Raw genomic sequence first — 19881 nt, forward strand, 5'->3', positions numbered from 1 at the left:
TTTGTCAAGTTGGGCGTTGCCTTGCCTGTTGGTTGGTAAACCCGGCGGAACGTATAGACCATGTACTGACTTTCGTAAAGTTAATAACATTACCAAACCTTTTGTCCTTCGAAACGTGCCCGCAACTTTTCAGCGCCTATGAAATTGGTCTGGGCATGGTTGACTATTTAAAAACGGTAGAATGAAATGATAGGGTTAACTCTCCTGGTTTCGTATACAAATCATCCTTTGTTTTGCCTGTCTCTTCTGTTCCCCAATCTCTACTGTCTCTTGCTCTCTTAAATTGCTCATAGGATCCAAGGTTGCTGAGAGTGGAGGCAGGATGGTGAGGGGAATAGGTGAAGGGCTAGCAAATATGGTTTATGTCAATTATTGTTTGTTATATAGGTTTCAATCAATTATATTGTTAACTTGCTTTCACGTGTGGACTCCCTATTTGTCACAATTTACCCGTTTGTGACTAATTGGGGGCTCGTCTGCGAACAACTATCCTGCTCTATTTTCAGATGTACCCTCGTGCACACATCTGATTGAACATGATGTGGATGTGGGCGAGGCAGCACCAATAAAGCAGCGCTTCTATCGCGTCTTGCCAGAGAAACACAAGCATTTGGAAAATGAGGTTCAATATATGTTGGACAACCAAATTGCCAAACTGTGTTCGTCAAGTTGGGCGTCGCCTTGCCTGTTGGTCGATAAACCCGGCGGAACGTATAGACCATGTACTGACTTTCGTAAAGTTAATAACATTACCAAACCTTTTGTCCTTCGAAACGTGCCCGCAACTTTCCAGTGCCTATGAAATTGGTCTGGGCATGGTTGACAATTTAAAACGGTAGAATGAAATGATAGGGTTGACTCTCCTGGTTTCGTATACAAATCATCCTTTGTTTTGCCCGTCTCTTCTGTTCCCCAATCTCTACTGTCTCTTGCTCTCTTAAATTGCTCATAGGATCCAAGGTTGCTGAGAGTGGAGGCAGGATGGTGAGGGGAATAGGTGAAGGGCTAGCAAATATGTTGATTTTGATTTTAATCTAGGGGACAAAGATTATGTTACTTTATTATGTATTGATTTCGTTTATTTGTGTATACCATGTGATTAGAGCATATCCAATCCAATCCACTTTATTTATAGAGCACATTTAAAAACAACAAAGTTGACCAAAGTGCTGCATAAGGCTTTGTGTCCACCGGGGACGTTTTTTTCAAGACGGACCGCTTTGAAAAGCAAAAAAAAAAGCTCAGAGCGTTTTCCTGAGTCTCGCGACTGCCGCGGCTCCCCCACTTGCTCGATGTTGATTGGTCGGTTGGAAAAAGTTACCTTGATGAGCGCGCTCCTCTCCAAAAGTTGAACTAGTTTCAACTTTAGGCGCTGGGAGCGCTCCGCCCAAAAACGCTGCCGCCGAGAGCGCTAAAACGCGAGGCGCGGCACTGGGAAAAGGAGCGCGCCTGTCGCGTCTGTAGCATAGAAATTAATGACAGAAAGGAGCTGACAACTCATAAAACGTCCCCGGTCGACACGGGCCCTAAGTCCCACAACATAAGATAAAAATATAAAAGCACACAATAAAAACAAATACAATATGTCACATAAAAAAGGCAGGTCTCTCAAACTGTTTAAAAAGCCAAAGCAAATAGATGAGTTTTGAGGCGTGATTTAAACACCTGCAGAGTGGGGGCCTGCCTAACATGCAGTGGCAGCTCATTCCAGAGCTTTGGGGCTGCCACTGCAAAAGCCCGGTCCCCCCTAAGCTTCAGCCTGCACTTGGGAACAGCCAGGAGGAGCTGATCAGAGGACCTGAGGGACCTCGGAGGAACATAAGGTTCCAGCAGGTCTGAGAGTTAGCCCGGTGCCAAGCCATTTAGACATTTAAAAGCAAACAGTAAAACCTTAAAATCTATCCTAAAACGCACAGGAAGCCAGTGGAGGGAAGCCAGTAAAGGGGGAAATGTGCTCTCGATTACGAGTTCCAGTTAGCAGACGAGCAGCGGCGTTCTGGTCTAACTGCAAGCGAGAGCGGGAGGCCTGACTGATGCCAACATATAATGCATTACAATAGTCAAGGCGAGAGGTCATAAAAGCATGGATACGTTTCAAAAACACTACGGGATAAAAAAGGTTTGACCTTGGACAGCCTCCTAAGTTGGAAAAAGCTCTTCCCCACTACAGCATTGATCTGTTTGTCCAACTTAAGGTCACAATCAATCTTTACCCCTAGATTGGTGACAGTTGGCTTCACAAAAGGTCCAAGGGGGCCCAAGTCACCAGCATGCTAACAATGGTTTCAATGGGTTGCAATTGTTCCTTTTCAATGGCAGGTAGATCTGACTGTCATCTGCATAGCAGTGAAAGGAGATGCCATGTTTTCGGAATATAGATCCTAAGGGGAGCAGATATAGCACAAATCAAATTGGCCCAAGAATTTAGCCCTGGGGCACCCCGCAGGGGAGAGGTTCTGTGGAGGATACAGTGTCGCCCAGGCTAACACAAAAACTTCTCTCAGACAAACCTGAAAAACTCCAGGGCTGAGCCTTTAATACCAACCCAGTACTCCAAACGGGAGAGCAGAATATTGTGATCCACTGTGTCAAAGGCAGCGGTGAGATCCAAAAGCACAAGGATAAGAGAATCACCAAAAGGATCAGTGGCCAAAAGGATATCATTAAAAACTCTTAAGAGTGCCGTCTCGGTACTGTGCAGTGCTCTAAAACCAGATTGGAAAACCTCCAGAATGCCATGTGTGTCTAGAAAATACATTAACACTTTGACTGCCACGCTGTATGCGCGTTGTGTTGTGAGGTTGCCAGCCTTATAGTAGTTTCCACGGTCATTTCACTATGTTTGCGAAGCTGTGTGTGTGTTCTGTATTACAGCTGTGGGGACATGGTATGGCTCATTTTGACAAGCGTTACTTGTAGTGCAAGATGGGACCATGTTTTTCGTCCGGTGAAACAGGACTGTGATCGTTAGAAAAACACGTTTCAGATTCGGTAAAATAGACATAGAATGTACCTTACCTTAGCCGGAAGGTATTCCAATAAGAATAATTCCAAGTGATTGCATCGCCATCGCGATTACCAGTGTATATGTCTATACACATTTCGATGGTCAAATAGGCTTATGCAACGGAATTCCGAGGCGAGCACTGTGAATTTCTGTCCCAGCAGAAGGAAGGGCCACTAACCTAGGAGAAAATTAAAGTGAAGCTGACTATCAACCCCCAAGCAATTGCAGTTCAGACACGGACATTACTGCCACCTGGTGATAGTCGATCAGAATGCAGTTCTAATGTGTGGGGACGTTCCTAAATGATGCAGATCGCTCCCGGCAGGTCTGTAGAGCGGGGATCAAAGTAAAAAGATCAAATGGTCCAAAAATCTTTTTTGGCACTGAACGGTTGGCGCCCAAAAACGTAAGATGTTGTTTTTGGCAATGAATGTGTTAATTGGACAAGTACAATCTTTTCCAAGATTTTGGAGAAAAATGGGAGCTTGGAAATAGGCCTGAATTTAGAGAGGACAGGTTAGGCTTTTTAATCAGCGGTTGGACCACAGCATGTTTAAAAAATACAGTTTAAATCGGACAGTTCTGGATTACTTTACGGAACACAGCAATAAATAAAGAATAGCTTCTGGTTTGATTCTCAACACATTTTCAACCATAATCTCAATAGTGAAAACCATCTTAGACTAAACTTCAACACAAACTGCATTGATGACAAGTCACAGTATAATTTGTCCACAAATGATTATAATGGATGACAAATAAAACGCTGGTTATAGTTTCTGTAATGTCTTCTTTACCATCATATTATACTAAACGCATACTGTGGAGTTTTATTCATAGCATAAAATCACATACCTTGCATTAGTTAATTATAGTTAATAGTTAAAGGGTAGTTGAAGGATATGATAGAAGAAATATATGGTCAAATCATACCTATCATTATGATCTATTGTGAAAACGAATGTTGCTGTCCATTAAGATAAAAAACACACAAAATTAGACACATTAAAGGGGACTACGCCCAATTTCAGAAATCATACATGTTATTCCTCTGGTCTAAAACAGTACAAAGATATTAGTGAGAATGAGCAACTCTCCAATCTAAATCCAGAGTGCAAACTTGTGATGTCATCAAGTATAAAGTTTTTGTTCTACAGGGATTTCATAGTCTGTTGTTTCCTTTGCTGCCATTTGTTGGTATGGAAACCTTGGCATTAGACAAAAGAATGGCCTTAACAGTGTTGTGAGGGGGGCTAGCAAGATTGTGGGGGTACAATTTAGCTGTCTGGGTCATATATATGACGAGCAGGTGCTCAAGAAAGCGTAATCTATTAGAGCAGACAACTGTCACCCCATAAATCCGGAATATCAATTATTGCCTTCCGGCCAACAATTGGTATTAAATTCTCATTTATACCTACCTCCATTCGTGCCATCAATAAAGGAAGCAGGAGAAGGTAGCTTTGAGGTGGGTGGGTGGGGGGATGGTTGTAGTTGCTTACTTGACTGTTATCATTATCTGATCTTGTGACCATGTACATGTCTGTCTATGTTCTTCTTGTTTATGTATGTTTACTGTGTTTTTTGGAGTTCTTATTATATTATCTGCTGTAACATGAATTGCTCAGTTTGGGACATGCTAATAAACTTGAACTTGACCGTGAAGCTGCTCCATACACAATGAATGTGTTACAGATGACACTGAGAGACACCCAGGGGAATGTTCTGAGTTCATAGGTACATGTTCTGGTTCAGGACTGAGAACACTACTATAGAATAAAGCTAATTTGGATATAAATAAAGAAAATAAACATTCTGTCTGTCCACAAAATCAGTCTCCCATTCAATGTCAACGGAGCAGCTCCAGACTTCATACTTGATGACATCACAAGTTTGATTCTTACTTCTCTGGTTTCTGACTTTGGAGGAGAGAGTAACGCGCCCTCCCCTTAAACCTGAAAACCGCTCCCTCAGAGCTCATTTTTAAAAGACAGCTAAAAACATACTTCTACAGGCAGGCTTTGTAAACACCCATAGCCGTTTCTTTCTGTTTGTCTTTTTATTGTCTATTCTGTTGTTTTAGCTCATTTTAATGTTTTTTCTTCTCTTCACATTATTTTTTATTTCTTGTATTTTTACTGAGTTTTAAAATGCTGTGAAGCACTCTGTGCACTCGTGCTGAGAAGAGTGCTATAAAAATTATGTTTTACATATACTTACTTACTTAGTAGCTCATGTTTCACATATATTGATTGAACTGTCTTAGACCGTGGAAATAACATATTCAAATTTAGATTTTGAGCAGTGTTCCATTTTCAGTGAAACACGGCTCACAAAGTATACAAGAGAAGACCAAATATTTATACTAATTAATTTCAACAAATATTCTCTGTGAAGTTGACTTTTTCCAGAAGTCCTGTGGGAGCCCGTGGCAGACTAGTGTGTCGCTGGCTGTGCGACATGCTGAATTGAAAGCCGTGTGTCATCAGTATTAGTGAGACTTGCACAGCGCTTTAACGGTTCTGTATCTTCAGCAGATTCCCTAAAACACAAAACTCATCCCCTGTGATTGGTCACGGCTCAGCGAGCTCCATTGTTCCACCGGGCCCGCTTGTTCGCCTGGTTTCCTACGCACAAACAAAACTTTCCTGCCACCCTGGGCAATATTGGGCTCCTCCGTGCCTTGTGACAACCCCGTGTTATATTGGAATCTCTGACTTTTTCTGAGGAAAAAGAGATAAAGGTAAGTAATCGATATGGAACATTTTCAGACGTGTGGAATTGTGTGTGTGCTTGTGCAAAGCACCTTTACGTCAATACAAAACGGTTTATCTTTTTTGTGGAAACATATGCTCACAACAACATAGACTAAAGTTGATACGCTGATGACTTTAAAGCACTGAGTTGGCTACCTGACTGTCGGCCTTATGAAAGTTGTATATAGTATTATCATTTTCTGGCACGTAACTTATGTTGCATACTTTTTACATACTGACATCACCCTTGTGCTGAATATCTACAAATCGTTATCTTTTTCCTGGCAAGTCAGAATCAGAAAGGTCTTTATTGCCTAACTTAGTATAGTTTTTACACATACAAGGGAATTTGATTTGGTCATTTTTGGTGCGACATTAATGGACAGACGGTAACGGTAGAATAAAATCAAATGGAATATAAACTAAATTAAAATAGAAGGGGCGAAGCACAATAGAACAGAATAGAATTATAAAATAAAATAGGCCAGGGCTGTGCAATTGTGCACCATGTGGTCAAGTATATAATAAGTGACAACCAAACATATATAAGTGACAACCAACCATGCAACCACACAGCCATGCAACAACCAGGAGATGTTGGGGGGGGGGGATTGTTAACCTGTCTCCCCCTCTGTGTTAAGTCAGTGTGTTCAGGATGTGTACAGCTTCATGGGAGGTGGCTTCCGATTTGCTGCTGCATCTGACTGGAACACATTACAAAACACCCTTAAACTCACTGCCCTCACATCGCTCACTGCTTTTAAACAAAAATCTGCAACAGATCTTAACCGACTGTTGCACCTGCTGACTGCCTCCCAATCGCACGCATCGCCCTCAGACTATTCTCTCCTCCCCCTGAGCTCCCTCACCTACCTCCCTCCCTCTCCCCACTTTCTTCTCTCTCTCTCCCTCTGGTTCTCGCTCTCCCTCTCTCTCCCTCTGGTTCTCACTCGTCCTTTCTCTTTTTCCCTCTCTCCCTTTCATTATCTCTCCCTTATTTATTGTTGTCCTTGTATACTATTGCTACTGTCATTTTGTATTTTATTTACTTGCATGCATGTACATAACCTTGTTTTTGTTACAGCCTCCCACCCCCCCCCCCCTTCCCACAAAAGGCCTTTGCTTTTTGGACAGGCTGCTTTTGTATATAAGAATTTGTTCTTAATCGCTTTCCTGGATAAATAAAGGTTAAATAAAAAATAATAAAATAAAAAATATATAAGTGACAACCAACCATGCAACCAAACAGCCATGCAACAACCAGGAGATGTTGGGAGGGGGGGGATTGTTAACCTATATCAGAAGGTCACTGTGTGGCGAGACCCCTGACACGCTCCGTCTCCCCCTCCGTGTTAAGTCGGTGTCTTCAGGATGTACAGCTTCATGGGAGGTGGCTTGTTCTGCGCCGGAATCGGGAACATACTCCTCATCGTTTCCACGGCAACGGACTACTGGATGCAGTACCGTCACTCCAACAACTACATGCACCAGGGCCTGTGGCGCTACTGCGTGCCGGGGAAATGCATGACACACACGGACAGCATTGGTAAGGGAGCGAGACTCTTGTTTGAATATCTGGTAAGGGAACGAGACTCTGTTCAAATATGTGGTATGGGAACGAGACTGTTCGAATGTCTGGTAAGGGAACGAGACTGTTTGAATGTCTGGTATGGGAACGAGACTGTTCGAATGTCTGGTAAGGGAACGAGACTGTTCGAATGTCTGGTATGGGAACGAGACTGTTCGAATGTCTGGTAAGGGAACGAGACTGTTCGAATGTCTGGTAAGGGAACGAGACTGTTTGAATGTCTGGTAAGGGAACAAGACTGTTCGAATGTCTGGTAAGGGAACGAGACTGTTCGAATGTCTGGTAAGGGAACGAGACTGTTCGAATGTCTGGTAAGGGAACAAGACTGTTCGAATGTCTGGTAAGGGAACAAGACTGTTCGAATGCCTGGTAAGGGAACGAGACTGTTCGAATGTCTGGTAAGGGAACGAGACTGTTCGAATGTCTGGTAAGGGAACAAGACTGTTCGAATGTCTGGTAAGGGAACGAGACTGTTCGAATGTCTGGTAAGGGAACGAGACTGTTCGAATGTCTGGTAAGGGAACGAGACTGTTCGAATGTCTGGTAAGGGAACGAGACTGTTCGAATATCTGGTAAGGGAACAAGACTCTGTTCGAATGTCCATCTCGTTCACTTAGCTGGTCCTCGTAGTCAGATTCAACCCCCACCCTCTCCTCCTCCTTGTTCCCAGTCACTGAATCATGGAGCGTGACGCTCTAACTGTGATGAACACAGGGCCGGGTCACTTCAGTTTAGTGGAAGCGAAGAAAAAGAAGAAGTGAAATTATTCTGCGCTCTAGGGAAATATGAACAAAAAAAGGCTTGATTTTTACACTCAAAATGCGAGACAGTTCTAACCTTTAACTGGTTACAACTTCTTGCAAATAAAGGGATTCAACATCCCTCAATACATTTGAATGGGACTTATTGTAATGGGACTTTAGGTGTACAGTGGGCTCAGAATACTCAGTATGGGATATGTAGTTGACTTCTGGGTGTTATTTTGTTCAGTTCCTGAGGGTTCAAAGAAAATGTAAATCATCACCCTCATAAGTGAAAGTAAATAGCTGAAATTGCACATCTATTATTTATTTTGTCCATAAGAATTTGCCAGGCTGCTAATTATTGTGGTATTCGTGTTTTTAATGGGAAAACAATTCGTTATTTATTTTTCGTTTAACAAATTGAACCCAATTAAATGTTAGATTTCTCATATTTTGACAATAAAAACTGTCCCCGTTGCCATTTTTGTTCATATTTATCTAGGGAGCCAAGAATATTTTAAGCTTCAAATGTCAAAGGAAGGCTTCATGGGGGGGGGGGGTAATACTAAGTACAGATCTCGGACCAGTGTTCAGGTCACATTTCTATAATACACCTATGATTCCAGAGCTAACCTGGTCTCAATCTTTCCCTCTCTTTGGCCTCATTCACAGCCTACTGGGACGCCACACGGGCCTTCATGATCCTCTCCCTGCTGGCCTGTTTCATTGGCATTGTGATCGGTGTCATGGCCTTCATCCACTACTCCTCCTTTGATGGGTTTGATAAGACATTCGCAGCCGGCATCCTCTTCTTCATCTCCTGTAAGTGAATCCTCCAATATGGTGGAAATTGTTTTAGGTTTACAGTCTAGTCGGTTGAAACAAATTTCAATAAGTTAAGTTTACTAAAAAAAATCACAAATGTATATCATACAGAGAATCTATGATGCCTTTAAACTGGGGGGGGGGGGGAAACAGCTAGGTATTGCACCAAGTTTACATTATTGGTCTGTGTGGGTTGGAGCTGAGTGGGGATAGTATAAGTTACTATATATACATTCTACTATGGCTATATATACACACAGGTGTTATATATATGTATATAGTAACGTATTATACTGTGAATTTGTAGCCAACAATAGAAACCGCTCCAGTTTCCCCACTCAACTCCAACCCACATCAGACCAAAACAAAAAATTTAAACAAAGCCCCATAGGTCGCTGTTCGACATTGATTAAGAACTTTATTAACAGATGCGGAATGGGTACAGTACGGCTCAATACAAACATGCATTACAGATTCCACCTTTAAAGGCTGTTTTTGTTCAAAAGTGTTGTGGGGTAAGCTCGAAGAGCACTGCATCCCCTTTACCCTCCATCCCTCTTGCAGCAGCTAATAGATCTCGTGTTCTGCAGGCTTCTTCGTGTTGCTGGCGATGGCGGTCTACACGGGGGTGACGGTCAACTACTATGGCAAACGATACGGGAACTGGCGATTCTCGTGGTCGTATATAATGGGCTGGGTGGCCGTGGTGCTCATGTTCTTCTCAGGTAGGTGCCGTGTGGTCGAATCGAACATGGGCGTCTATATCCAGTTGACAGTTCACAACTTCTGGATCCGCCAATCACAACTGTGTGCTTCCCTCAGGCAAACAAAGGGTGATTGGTCAAAAAGAGGGAGGGCTTAAAATAGATAAAAACAAGCCGATTCACTTGATGTCTTTTGAGAATACACACCGTATTGATTTTTGATTTTGTTTTTCCAGGCATCTTCTACATGTGTGCCTACCGGATGCATGAATGCCCAAGAAACTCTAACTCACGCTGACCTGACTGAGCAAACACGCCACAAAACACTGGTTCATCATTTATAGCTATGAGGAACTAACTTTCCTACACACCTGTCATTTCCTGTAAACTTGACCATTAAAGAAAAAGCTGAATAAATGGGAATATGTTTCTGTCGTCAGTTAAAACAAATAAATCCACCATCCCTGTCATAATACAGTAGATATTAACATAATTATTGTGGAAAAGTCCCATGATAACAACAACTTGATCAGAGAAAGAAAGGAGGTGAAGGTGTGATCAGATTTGAAAAGTTGTTTTATTATAGTGTCCTTTCAGCCTCATTAGATCCCACTCCTCAAAACAACATGCTGTGTTGGAAATGTCAACATTTAACCCGAGTCGACGGAAACAGACACTGGAGGGAAAACAAAAGTGCAAAGGCCACCGTGGAGATGGTGCTTTCCAAGCATACACGTATGAAATAAGTGACCCAATACAACAAAAACAAGGTGATGTATGACGACAAAGAACTCTTAATACAACAATTCTGCCATTGCTATACAGTTAACGCGATGCGGAATGAGGGCACAGGAGGAGGTGTCTCGTTTAATCGACCTCCTCGATGGTGGGGCCGGATGAGCCACCGCCTCCTGCTGGTGCAGCTCCGGCTCCTGGGAATCCGCCTGGCATCCCGCCCATACCTCCCATCCCTCCCATCCCACCCATCCCCTCTGGCATCCCCCCGGCGCTCTGGTACAGCTTGGTAATGATGGGGCTGCAGACCTTCTCCAGCTCCTTCTGCTGGTGCTCAAACTCGTCCTTCTCTGCAGACTGAAAACAGAGAAAAAAAAGGTTAATTTCACAGAAGATTTTTTTAAATTTTTATAAATGTTAAATTTATTATCTTTAGTCAAAGAGAAAATCCCCAGAGTTGCAAAATACACAACTATAAAATGTCATGGAACAGTGAGTACCATTGACTATATTTCCACCTAGTTGCCTTACTTCACGATTCCCTTGTTAGGTAAACAGAGTGCCCCTTGAAAGGGGGGGGGGTTAGCTTGTAAAAATGAAGGAGATGGCCATTTTTAGTGATTGCAAAATTTCCAATGCAACTCTTGTCGTTTGACGAGACCGAGTGCCACTTCCCACTCTTGCACGAGACGGCATCGTGTAACCCCTGCTCCAACATAGTGACCCGGTAGTGAAACACTTAAGACACCCTCCTACCTGGTTCTTATCCAGCCAGCTGATGACATCGTTGCACTTCTCCAGGATCTTGGTCTTGTCCTCGTCGCTGATCTTGCCCTGCAGCTTCTCGTCCTCCACGGTGGACTTCATGTTGAAGGCGTAGGACTCCAGGCCGTTCTTGGCGGAGACCTTGTCCCTCTGCACGTCGTCTTCGGACTTGTATTGCTCGGCTTCCTGGACCATGCGCTCGATGTCCTCTTTGCTGAGGCGACCTGATGAAGGGCAGAACAAAAAAGGATGAGTTTGTTAAAAACGGTTGCAGGGGAGGCAAAGATTAGAGTAGATTCAAATGTATCATCATATAGTACAGCGAAAAGAGGTTTGGCATCCAACCAGAGTGCAAATGTAACAGTAAAGTGCAACAGCAATATACAATGTACAGGTGATTAACACTTTGGCTGCCAGGAAACGTGTTTAGACGTCATTGCCGGCCATGCTCAAGTTGCCGGAGGACGCTTTACAGCGTCCTTATATCAATATTTCAAAAATCTGCGATCGGATTCATATGTCCCCTCCGCTGGCCTGAGATCCACCAGGAGGACCCACTGAGCTCTCTGGTTCAGGAGCGCCATCTGGTGGCCGATCGGCGCAATCGCTAAACAGGAAGTGGCATAGAGGTTGTGCTGGACGTCCGTATTACTTCCGGGCACTCGCTATAGGTCCCGGCATTCTAGCTCGTCACAATACACAGTGATCGATTGCCAATAACTCGATAAACAACATGATTTGGACGTATATACCATTATACAAGCTGGAGATGGACCGGGTAAATCTACATCCCATAATGATAAGATTTCTACTCTACGATGATCGCCCAACGGCGCGCGGAGACTGGGGTGAGTTTTAGCGTGTAACGTTACCGTCTTCGATACTAACTGCTATTATCAACATTTGACCCACATTAGATGATTGGTATAACGCTGCCCACGGAATTATAAACGCCCCCTAGCCCATCCGGTCAACATCAGATGACGTGTAGTAACTTCTAGTAACTTCTAGAAGTACGTCTAGTTGGAATTTTTTATATCGCGCTGATTGCCATAAAACTGTATTGCATCATCAATATAATGCATTTGGGGCTATAGATCACGTTCTGGAGAAAGCTGCAGAAAGAGATGAAAACATACTTATACATTAGACCATACTTTACTATGAATATGTGAATGAAAAAGTTTAACGTTGCTACACAATGAACAATACATATAGGACTTTGAATGGGCCCTAATAATGGCAATGTAGCAATAGAATTTAAAAAGTTATAGCCATGCAAAGAAGGGGTACTTCTCCATAGACAAATAGAGCCGGCAACCTATGGTATATCATGAATTTAACCCAAGGCAACCAAAGTGTTAAACTGGGTACAAAATACACAAATGAGTACTACCGAGTGTAGTGCTAATCAGATGTACAGAGTTGGATTATATAAATGGCCAGCAGCGTAGCTAGTAAGAGTAGGATAATGTACATATAAAGATATAGTAAGGGACTATGTGTAAAAATGTCTTCGTTCTCAGGTTCACCTTTGTCGTTGGTGATTGTGATCTTGTTCTCCTTGCCGGTGCTCTTGTCGGCGGCGGACACGTTCATGATGCCGTTGGCGTCGATGTCGAAAGTCACCTCGATCTGAGGGACTCCGCGGGGGGCAGGGGGGATCCCCGTCAGCTCAAACTTCCCCAGGAGGTTGTTGTCTTTGGTCATAGCTCGCTCGCCCTCATACACCTGCAGGCACAAGTTCAGGTAAACAGTCAGCGTAGATACATTTGAAATTCAAATTATTGTATTCTAATCGCCATTGAAATCTACTATATAAAATAAGATATTCCTTTATTGATCCATAGCATAGCAGCATGGGAGGAGGTACAAGTATGGTAATAGCACAAGACATAAATATAGGCAATAAATAGTAAAAAAATAAAAGCAGTGTAAACAATATAATTAATTCTGAAAAACAACATGAGCAAGTAAACAGTGTAATAAAAAGGTGCAGATAAGAGTCTGTTTGCCCCATCAGTTACCGTACTTTTCGCACTATAAGCCGCACCCGACTATAAGCCGCAGCAGCTAAATTGAATGATGTGTACATATATAAGCCGCACTGGACTATAAGCCGCAGGTGTTTTAATGTTTAATTACCATATGTAAGGGTTCGTGCACAGAGGGGATTGTCACAATACTGTCGGACAAATAACAAGAATTAACTCATTTACAAGTTGTATTAAGTTTAGCAAATAAGGGAACAGATAAATAACATTTCAATGCAGTAAAAAAAGCAATATTTTCAGGTTTGGTCCACATATAAGCCGCACCGTTATATAAGCTGCAGGGTCGAAAAATGGGGAAAAAAGCCGCGGCTTATAGTCCGAAAAGTACGGTATATTATACGTTACAATAAATATGGGCTTACAATCTGAATATATACTATGACTAAGTAAAATATACAGTATACACAGGTGCAGTATACTGCCCTGTCAAGGCTAACTGCAGTAACTTGGAAAAAGTCTAAATTGAGTTATGAGTGAAATTGACCTGGTCAATAAATGTTTTATCTTGTGACCAAGTTTCAGATGTTAATGTCGCTCAGTTTTGGAGATATGGGGTTTTAAAAAAAACTGCAGTAACTACAAAATCACTCAAAACCCAGGCAGACCGTAGTAACTTCCAAACAGTGAAAAATGGCTTTAAAGTGTTTTGACTTGCCATCCAAAATGTGTTATAGGTAGATTTATAGTACCCAGATTTAACATGTATTAATGAAGTAATCTTTAGGCATACAAAAATATGACATAATTATTTTAATTAACCCCAAAAAAGCAGATACTGCACGATTTCCTTAAATAATTATACAGGTAATGTACAGGCAACGTGCAGTAACTTCAAATACAATGTTGTTTTCCCTCCAGCTTTCATAACTTAACCTAGCCATTTTGAAAATGAAATTTAACACCTGAATATATTGGAATAATGATTATCCAAATAAAATGGCTAGGTTAAGTTATGAAAGCTGGAGGGAAAACAACATTGTATTTGAAGTTACTGCACTTTGCCTGTACATTACCTGTATAATTATTTAAGGAAATCATGCAGCAGAGTGCAGTATTCTGCTTTTTTGGAGTTAATTAAAATAATTACGTCATATTTTTGTATGCCTAAAGATTACTTCATTAATACATGTTAAATCTGGGTACTATCATCTATCTACCTATAACACATTTTGGATGGCAAGTCAAAAAACTTTAAAGCCATTTCTCTCAGTTTCACTGTTTGGAAGTTACTGCGGTCTGCCTTGACAGGGCAGTATACATAAGGTACCCTAACTGGCATGATATAAGTCATACATTGTAATCGGTGAAGTTTAGGTGGTAAGAGTAAGAACTTTTAATCCAATAATAGTATATTAATCCAGTAATAGAATATGTTCCAATAATATTATGTTCCAGTAATATAATATGTTCCAATAATAGTATATTAATCCAGTAATATAATATGTCCCAATAACTCTCATATCAGGGGGGCGTCTGTATATTGGATTTGCAAATCTATTATGCATGCTGCACCCCTGATATGAGTTCCGCCCATCACCAGGTAGGGGGAAGAGGTTATCAAATGTGGTATATCCACAATTGTTATTCCACATTGTACATAATAACCTAGTTAGACATGGTCAAACAACCTATGTGATCAAACTAGTGAACTTGATAACCTCTTCCCCCTACTTGGTGATGGGAGGAACTCTCATATCAGGGGGGCGGCCAGTAATAATAATGTTCCAATAATATATATGTTCCAATAATAGTATATTAATCCAGTAAAAATATGTTCCAATAATAGTAGTATATTAATCCAGTAATATAATATGTTCCAATAATATAATACAGGTCCAATGCGGCTAGTGTACCTGGATGAGCACACCAGGCTGGTTGTCGGAGTAGGTGGTGAAGGTCTGGGTCTGCTTGGTGGGAATGGTGGTGTTCCTCTTGATGAGGACAGTCATGACTCCTCCAGCCGTCTCGATGCCCAGGGACAGGGGAGTCACGTCCAGCAGGAGCAGGTCCTGCACGTTCTCAGATTTGTCGCCCGACAAGATGGCCGCCTGCACAGCTGCAAAACAAGGTTTGGGGGGGGTTCATTGTGATTATTTTGTTCGTAATTTTTTTTAAATACATTATATCAGTTTTCAGTCAAGGTTTTACTAAGTGATATTGCACCATGTTCAAAAAGGTAACATACCTGCACCATAGTAAAACATTAACCTGATTAGGCTGTGACCCAATTGTTATGACATCATGCCACAGCCTCATCAAGGTTAAAGTAACATACCTGCAGCGTAGGCCACAGCCTCATCAGATTAATGTCTTACTAAGTGTTATGACATGTTGAGAAAGACCTCATCAGATTAATGTCTTACTAAGTGTTCTGACACCACGTTGGGAAGGTAACATACCTGCACCGTAGGCCACGGCCTCGTCGGGGTTGATGCTCTTATTGAGCTCCTTCCCGTTGAAGAAGTCCTGCAGCAGCTTCTGGATCTTGGGGATGCGGGTGGACCCTCCCACCAGGACGATGTCGTGGATCTGGGCCTTGTCCATCTTGGCGTCACGGAGGGACTTCTCCACCGGGTCCAGCGTGCCGCGGAACAGGTCGGCGTTGAGCTCCTCGAATCGGGCACGGGTGATCGAGGTGTAAAAGTCGATGCCCTCGTAGAGAGAGTCGATCTCGATGCTGGCCTGGGTGCTGGAGGACAGGGTGCGCTTGGCGCGCTCGCATGCCGTGCGCAGGCGACGCACCGCCCGCTTGTTGTCGCTGATGTCCTTCTTGTACTTGCGCTTGAACTCCGAGATGAAGTGGTTCACCATGCGGTTGTCAAAGTCCTCGCCTCCCAAGTGGGTGTCGCCCGCCGTGGACTTCACCTCGAAGATCCCGTCCTCGATGGTCAGGATGGAGACATCGAACGTGCCGCCGCCCAGGTCGAAGATGAGGACGTTCCTTTCGGCTCCCACCTGGAAGTTAAACGTTCAGAGGGTTCACTTGTGAATTCTGATTCTAAGGGCCCTTTCTCACTCACCATTCAGGGTCGAATCAGCGCCGGATCGCACCAGAAAAGGGTTCATTCATTCTACTGAGAACGCTCCCCCCCCCCATCCCCCGGGACGCTGATTCGCTCCAAACCTGGACCGCTGAAATAGGTGGTCTCGGGTGCGTGCTAGTGGGAGCGGTGTGAGAGCTTCTACCAAAACACGGGAGAGGCTTCTGTATCAACTTGCTGACACAACATCGTTACTGTAATGCTTTCATGCTTGCTTGAATTTTGGGCAGATAAAAACACAACAACAACTGGACAAAACCCACAAAAACGATATTTATGGGCAGTTTGAGAGTTCAGACCTCAACCAAACAAGCATGTGGAGCCTCACAGCTCAGTGGATGAAAACATGAAGCCACGTTACAAAGCACAACACTTCCCTGGCTCGCATTAGGCCTGGGATTTTTTTTTGCCATTGCTATGTCTATACATTGGTTTCTTGTTCGAATGCATTTATTTCCATTAGACCAGTGGTGCCCAACCTGTCGGCCGTGATCGACCGGTAGATCAATGGATATGTCTAGTAGACTGACTAGTAATAGGCTAAGCTAACTAGCGTTAACCATGGAAAACGCTCAAGCGGACTGCACGACACCAGTTCCATTTGTGAGAAAAGGGGGGTGGGTTATATTGACAAGGCTTGACAGAGGTTCAAATATAACTTCATATTTATTAGTTATTTGTTTCTTTTATATCAGCATCCAGTCTCCACCACCATGTTAACTCTTCCTGTGTTTACATTCGAGCGTGACATCATCGCCTACGGCAAGCTTACACGGTCAAAACGCAAACAAAACCCAGAGCGCACCAAGACTGAGTGTGTACGCAAACTAGAGGGGGGAAGTTCGCACCCAAGGACGGAACGGACCCGAATGGTGAGTGAGAAAGCACCCCAAGAGATATAGCCTCATACTAAAACAGGTGGTAAGGTGCGTTGGTAAAATGTACCCCATGAGGTATTTTACCTTCTTGTCCAGGCCGTAGGCGATGGCAGCTGCCGTTGGCTCGTTGATGATGCGGAGGACATTCATGCCCGAGATGGTCCCGGCGTCTTTGGTGGCCTGGCGCTGAGAGTCGTTGAAGTAAGCGGGCACCGTTACCACGGCGTTGGTAATAGTCTGCAATAGTGACGGGTAAACAGCAAATCAGTTAGGATAATTATACGAGCAACATTGTTCACATTTCTGAAAGTTGGTTTACTATAAAAGGGTATATAAAAGGGTATTACATTCCACGGTCAAAATTATTTCCACCCCCAAGGACAAGACAGAAATATAATAGAAGCCTGTAAACGTCATGCTCACAGAGACCACGTCCCGTGCTATAGCTTGCTCACCTTGCCAAGGTAGGCCTCTGCGATCTCCTTCATCTTGACCAGCACCATGGAGGAAATCTCCTCTGGGTAGAAGCTCTTGGTCTCTCCCTTGTAGTCCACCTGCACCTTGGGGCGTGTCGAGTCATTAATGACAGTGAACGGCCAGTGCTTCATGTCAGACTGGACGACAGCGTCATCAAACCGCCTTCCGATCAGACGCTTTGCATCTGTGGGGAAAACAGGGAAGACGTAAGCTTAAAAGGAAGAATTGCATAAAGGCAGCCAACTTATATTAAAAGGTTCCGTATCCTACTATTTCTTTCACTATTGGGGCAATTTTACACAATTCCTGAGAGTCTACCTGCAAGGTTTTTTTTTTTTTTTTTGGTCATAGTTTTGTATTTCTGCACATCCAGATTCCAAGCTGTTTTTGGCTGGGCTCCGCCCATACTAGCAATGCACTTTGAGTGACAGTCACCCACACAGCGTGATACATACGAGAGAGAGCAAGAGAGAACGAGCGAGCGAGAGAAGAGAGATTGCTCCGTGAGCGAGTGTGTGTGTGAGCGGCTCGACTCTGGTCTCTGCACTAAATAATGGTTGATTGTGGGCGGTGACTACAACCAGGGGCTGAGATATGCAGATCAGTGCCTTATTCACGTCAGCAAAACAGTCAAATCTGAAATGGCTTAGTTCAGTGGGGGAGGATCTTGTGACATCTGAACTGGACGAATGCGCCAAAATGAGAATGAGAGAAATAGACAGTGTTGATACAACCCCACATTGCTCAACACTGGAAAAGGCAATTTATAAGATAGGGGACCTTTATAAGAAAAAAAGAAAAAAAAATCCACGTCTTACCAAAGACTGTGTTGCAGGGGTTCATGGCCACCTGGTTCTTGGCTGCATCCCCAATCAGCCTCTCGGAGTCTGTGAAGGCCACGTAACTGGGTGTGGTTCTGTTACCCTGGTCATTGGCGATGATCTCAACCTTGCCATGCTGGAACACCCACACAGGAGTAGGTGGTGCCCAGGTCAATACCAACAGCTGGTCCCTTTGACATGATGACTCCTAAATGGAATAAGAGAATTAGGTTAGATTTTTGAGGTGCAGCACGGTGGCATAAAAAAACTAAAAAAAAGGGGGCCATATTATGAATCTATGCAACAGTTTCATACGACTTCCTTGAATCCGTGGAACAGGTTTGGTTTGCAGAGAAACTATTCTCAATCTAATTTTAACACATCGACTCTTCCCTTGCATTGAACACCGCCATTGCATTGAACACATTTTTTGATGCAAAGCAGCATCTTTATGACTGGCGATGTCACCTACTCACTCATTCAGTAACTCACCGGAAAAGCGTTTTGTGTAAAGTGCTTCACATGTAAGATACTGTCCTTGTCCTGGTGTGTATAGCACAGACCATCATTTCCCTTCCCTGCCTGGCTACCCCACACACCCAAGAGTAAAACAAATTAAATAAAATAGAAACATTTACAAACTGGGCAGTACATTAGGTAAGCAGTGTTCCTGGCTCCAAAAGGCACAGCTACTTGACTTATTAAAGCTAATTCATTGCTTGACATCACCATGGGCAGTCACTCTAAATCTAAACGGAGTGTTAATCTGAAGACGTCAGACCCCTGCCCAATGGTAAGGAGGCACGTCGTTTTGCCCTAGGCCCCGGCTTAGACTAGAGCACCTAAATATTTCAGACGGCCAAATAATTGAATGACAGCACCTGTTTTCAAGCCTCTCCCCCACCTCCTGACAAAAAGGAAACAGCTGCCTCTCTCTTTATTATGACAACAGACAGTGAGGCGGTTTATAGTGTTGCTACAGCAGCTACAGTAACATCGGCAAACGTGCTTATTAGGGTACTGTTGTTGCTTCACAGTTCACACTTATAATAGAAACGATCTAACGTGGCAAAGGACCACCTTAAATAAATCCTGATGAATTGAAAATGGGGGAGCCTGATGTAAACCAGACGATAGTCTTTGGTCTGCATCCCCTTAACAATTGTGTGTATTGAGCTGTACCCATTCTGCAATCTGTTAATAAAGTTTTCAATCAATCAAAATACGCTGCATCATCGTGGGTTGTGTGCCAGAATCTAAAAGGGTAAAAGACACAGCAGCGCCGCGTCACTCTCACCCCACATCGGCGTCACTAGAACGTTCTGCAATTATTCTTGATTGATTGATTGAAAAGTTTATTAACAGATTGCAGAATGGGTACAGTACAGTTCAGCTCAATACATACAATTGTTAAGGGGATGCAGACCAGAGAAAGACTTTCGTCTTGTTTACATCAGGGTACCCCATTTTCAATTCATCATAACATA

At 43.2% G+C, this 19881-nt stretch overlaps 1 protein-coding gene and 1 pseudogene across 2 annotated transcripts; one reads left to right on the forward strand and one right to left on the reverse strand.

Annotated features, from left to right (window-relative positions):
• Positions 1-7134: 7134 nt before the first annotated feature.
• lim2.3 (lens intrinsic membrane protein 2.3) lies at positions 7135-10039 on the forward strand (the record flags this gene model as incomplete). The annotated part of the gene is made up of 4 exons (XM_084327232.1): positions 7135-7309; positions 8767-8916; positions 9510-9644; positions 9860-10039. 4 exons carry the CDS (start codon positions 7135-7137, stop codon positions 9919-9921), a joined length of 522 nt encoding a protein of 173 aa, XP_084183358.1. The 3' UTR covers positions 9922-10039.
• A 142-nt stretch (positions 10040-10181) lies between these two features.
• Positions 10182-18594, reverse strand: LOC311239002 (heat shock cognate 70 kDa protein-like; annotated as a pseudogene). Its single transcript, XR_014621051.1, has 8 exons — positions 18392-18594; positions 17552-17757; positions 17181-17333; positions 15577-16132; positions 15031-15233; positions 12656-12854; positions 11115-11347; positions 10182-10715 (listed from the first exon to the last, which is right to left on the reverse strand). The product of XR_014621051.1 is annotated as a heat shock cognate 70 kDa protein-like (transcript).
• Positions 18595-19881: the final 1287 nt, after the last annotated feature.

This window comes from Notolepis coatsorum (assembly GCF_963971535.1).
Source record: "Notolepis coatsorum genome assembly, chromosome: 1".
NCBI classification, from domain to species: Eukaryota; Metazoa; Chordata; class Actinopteri; order Aulopiformes; family Paralepididae; genus Notolepis; species Notolepis coatsorum.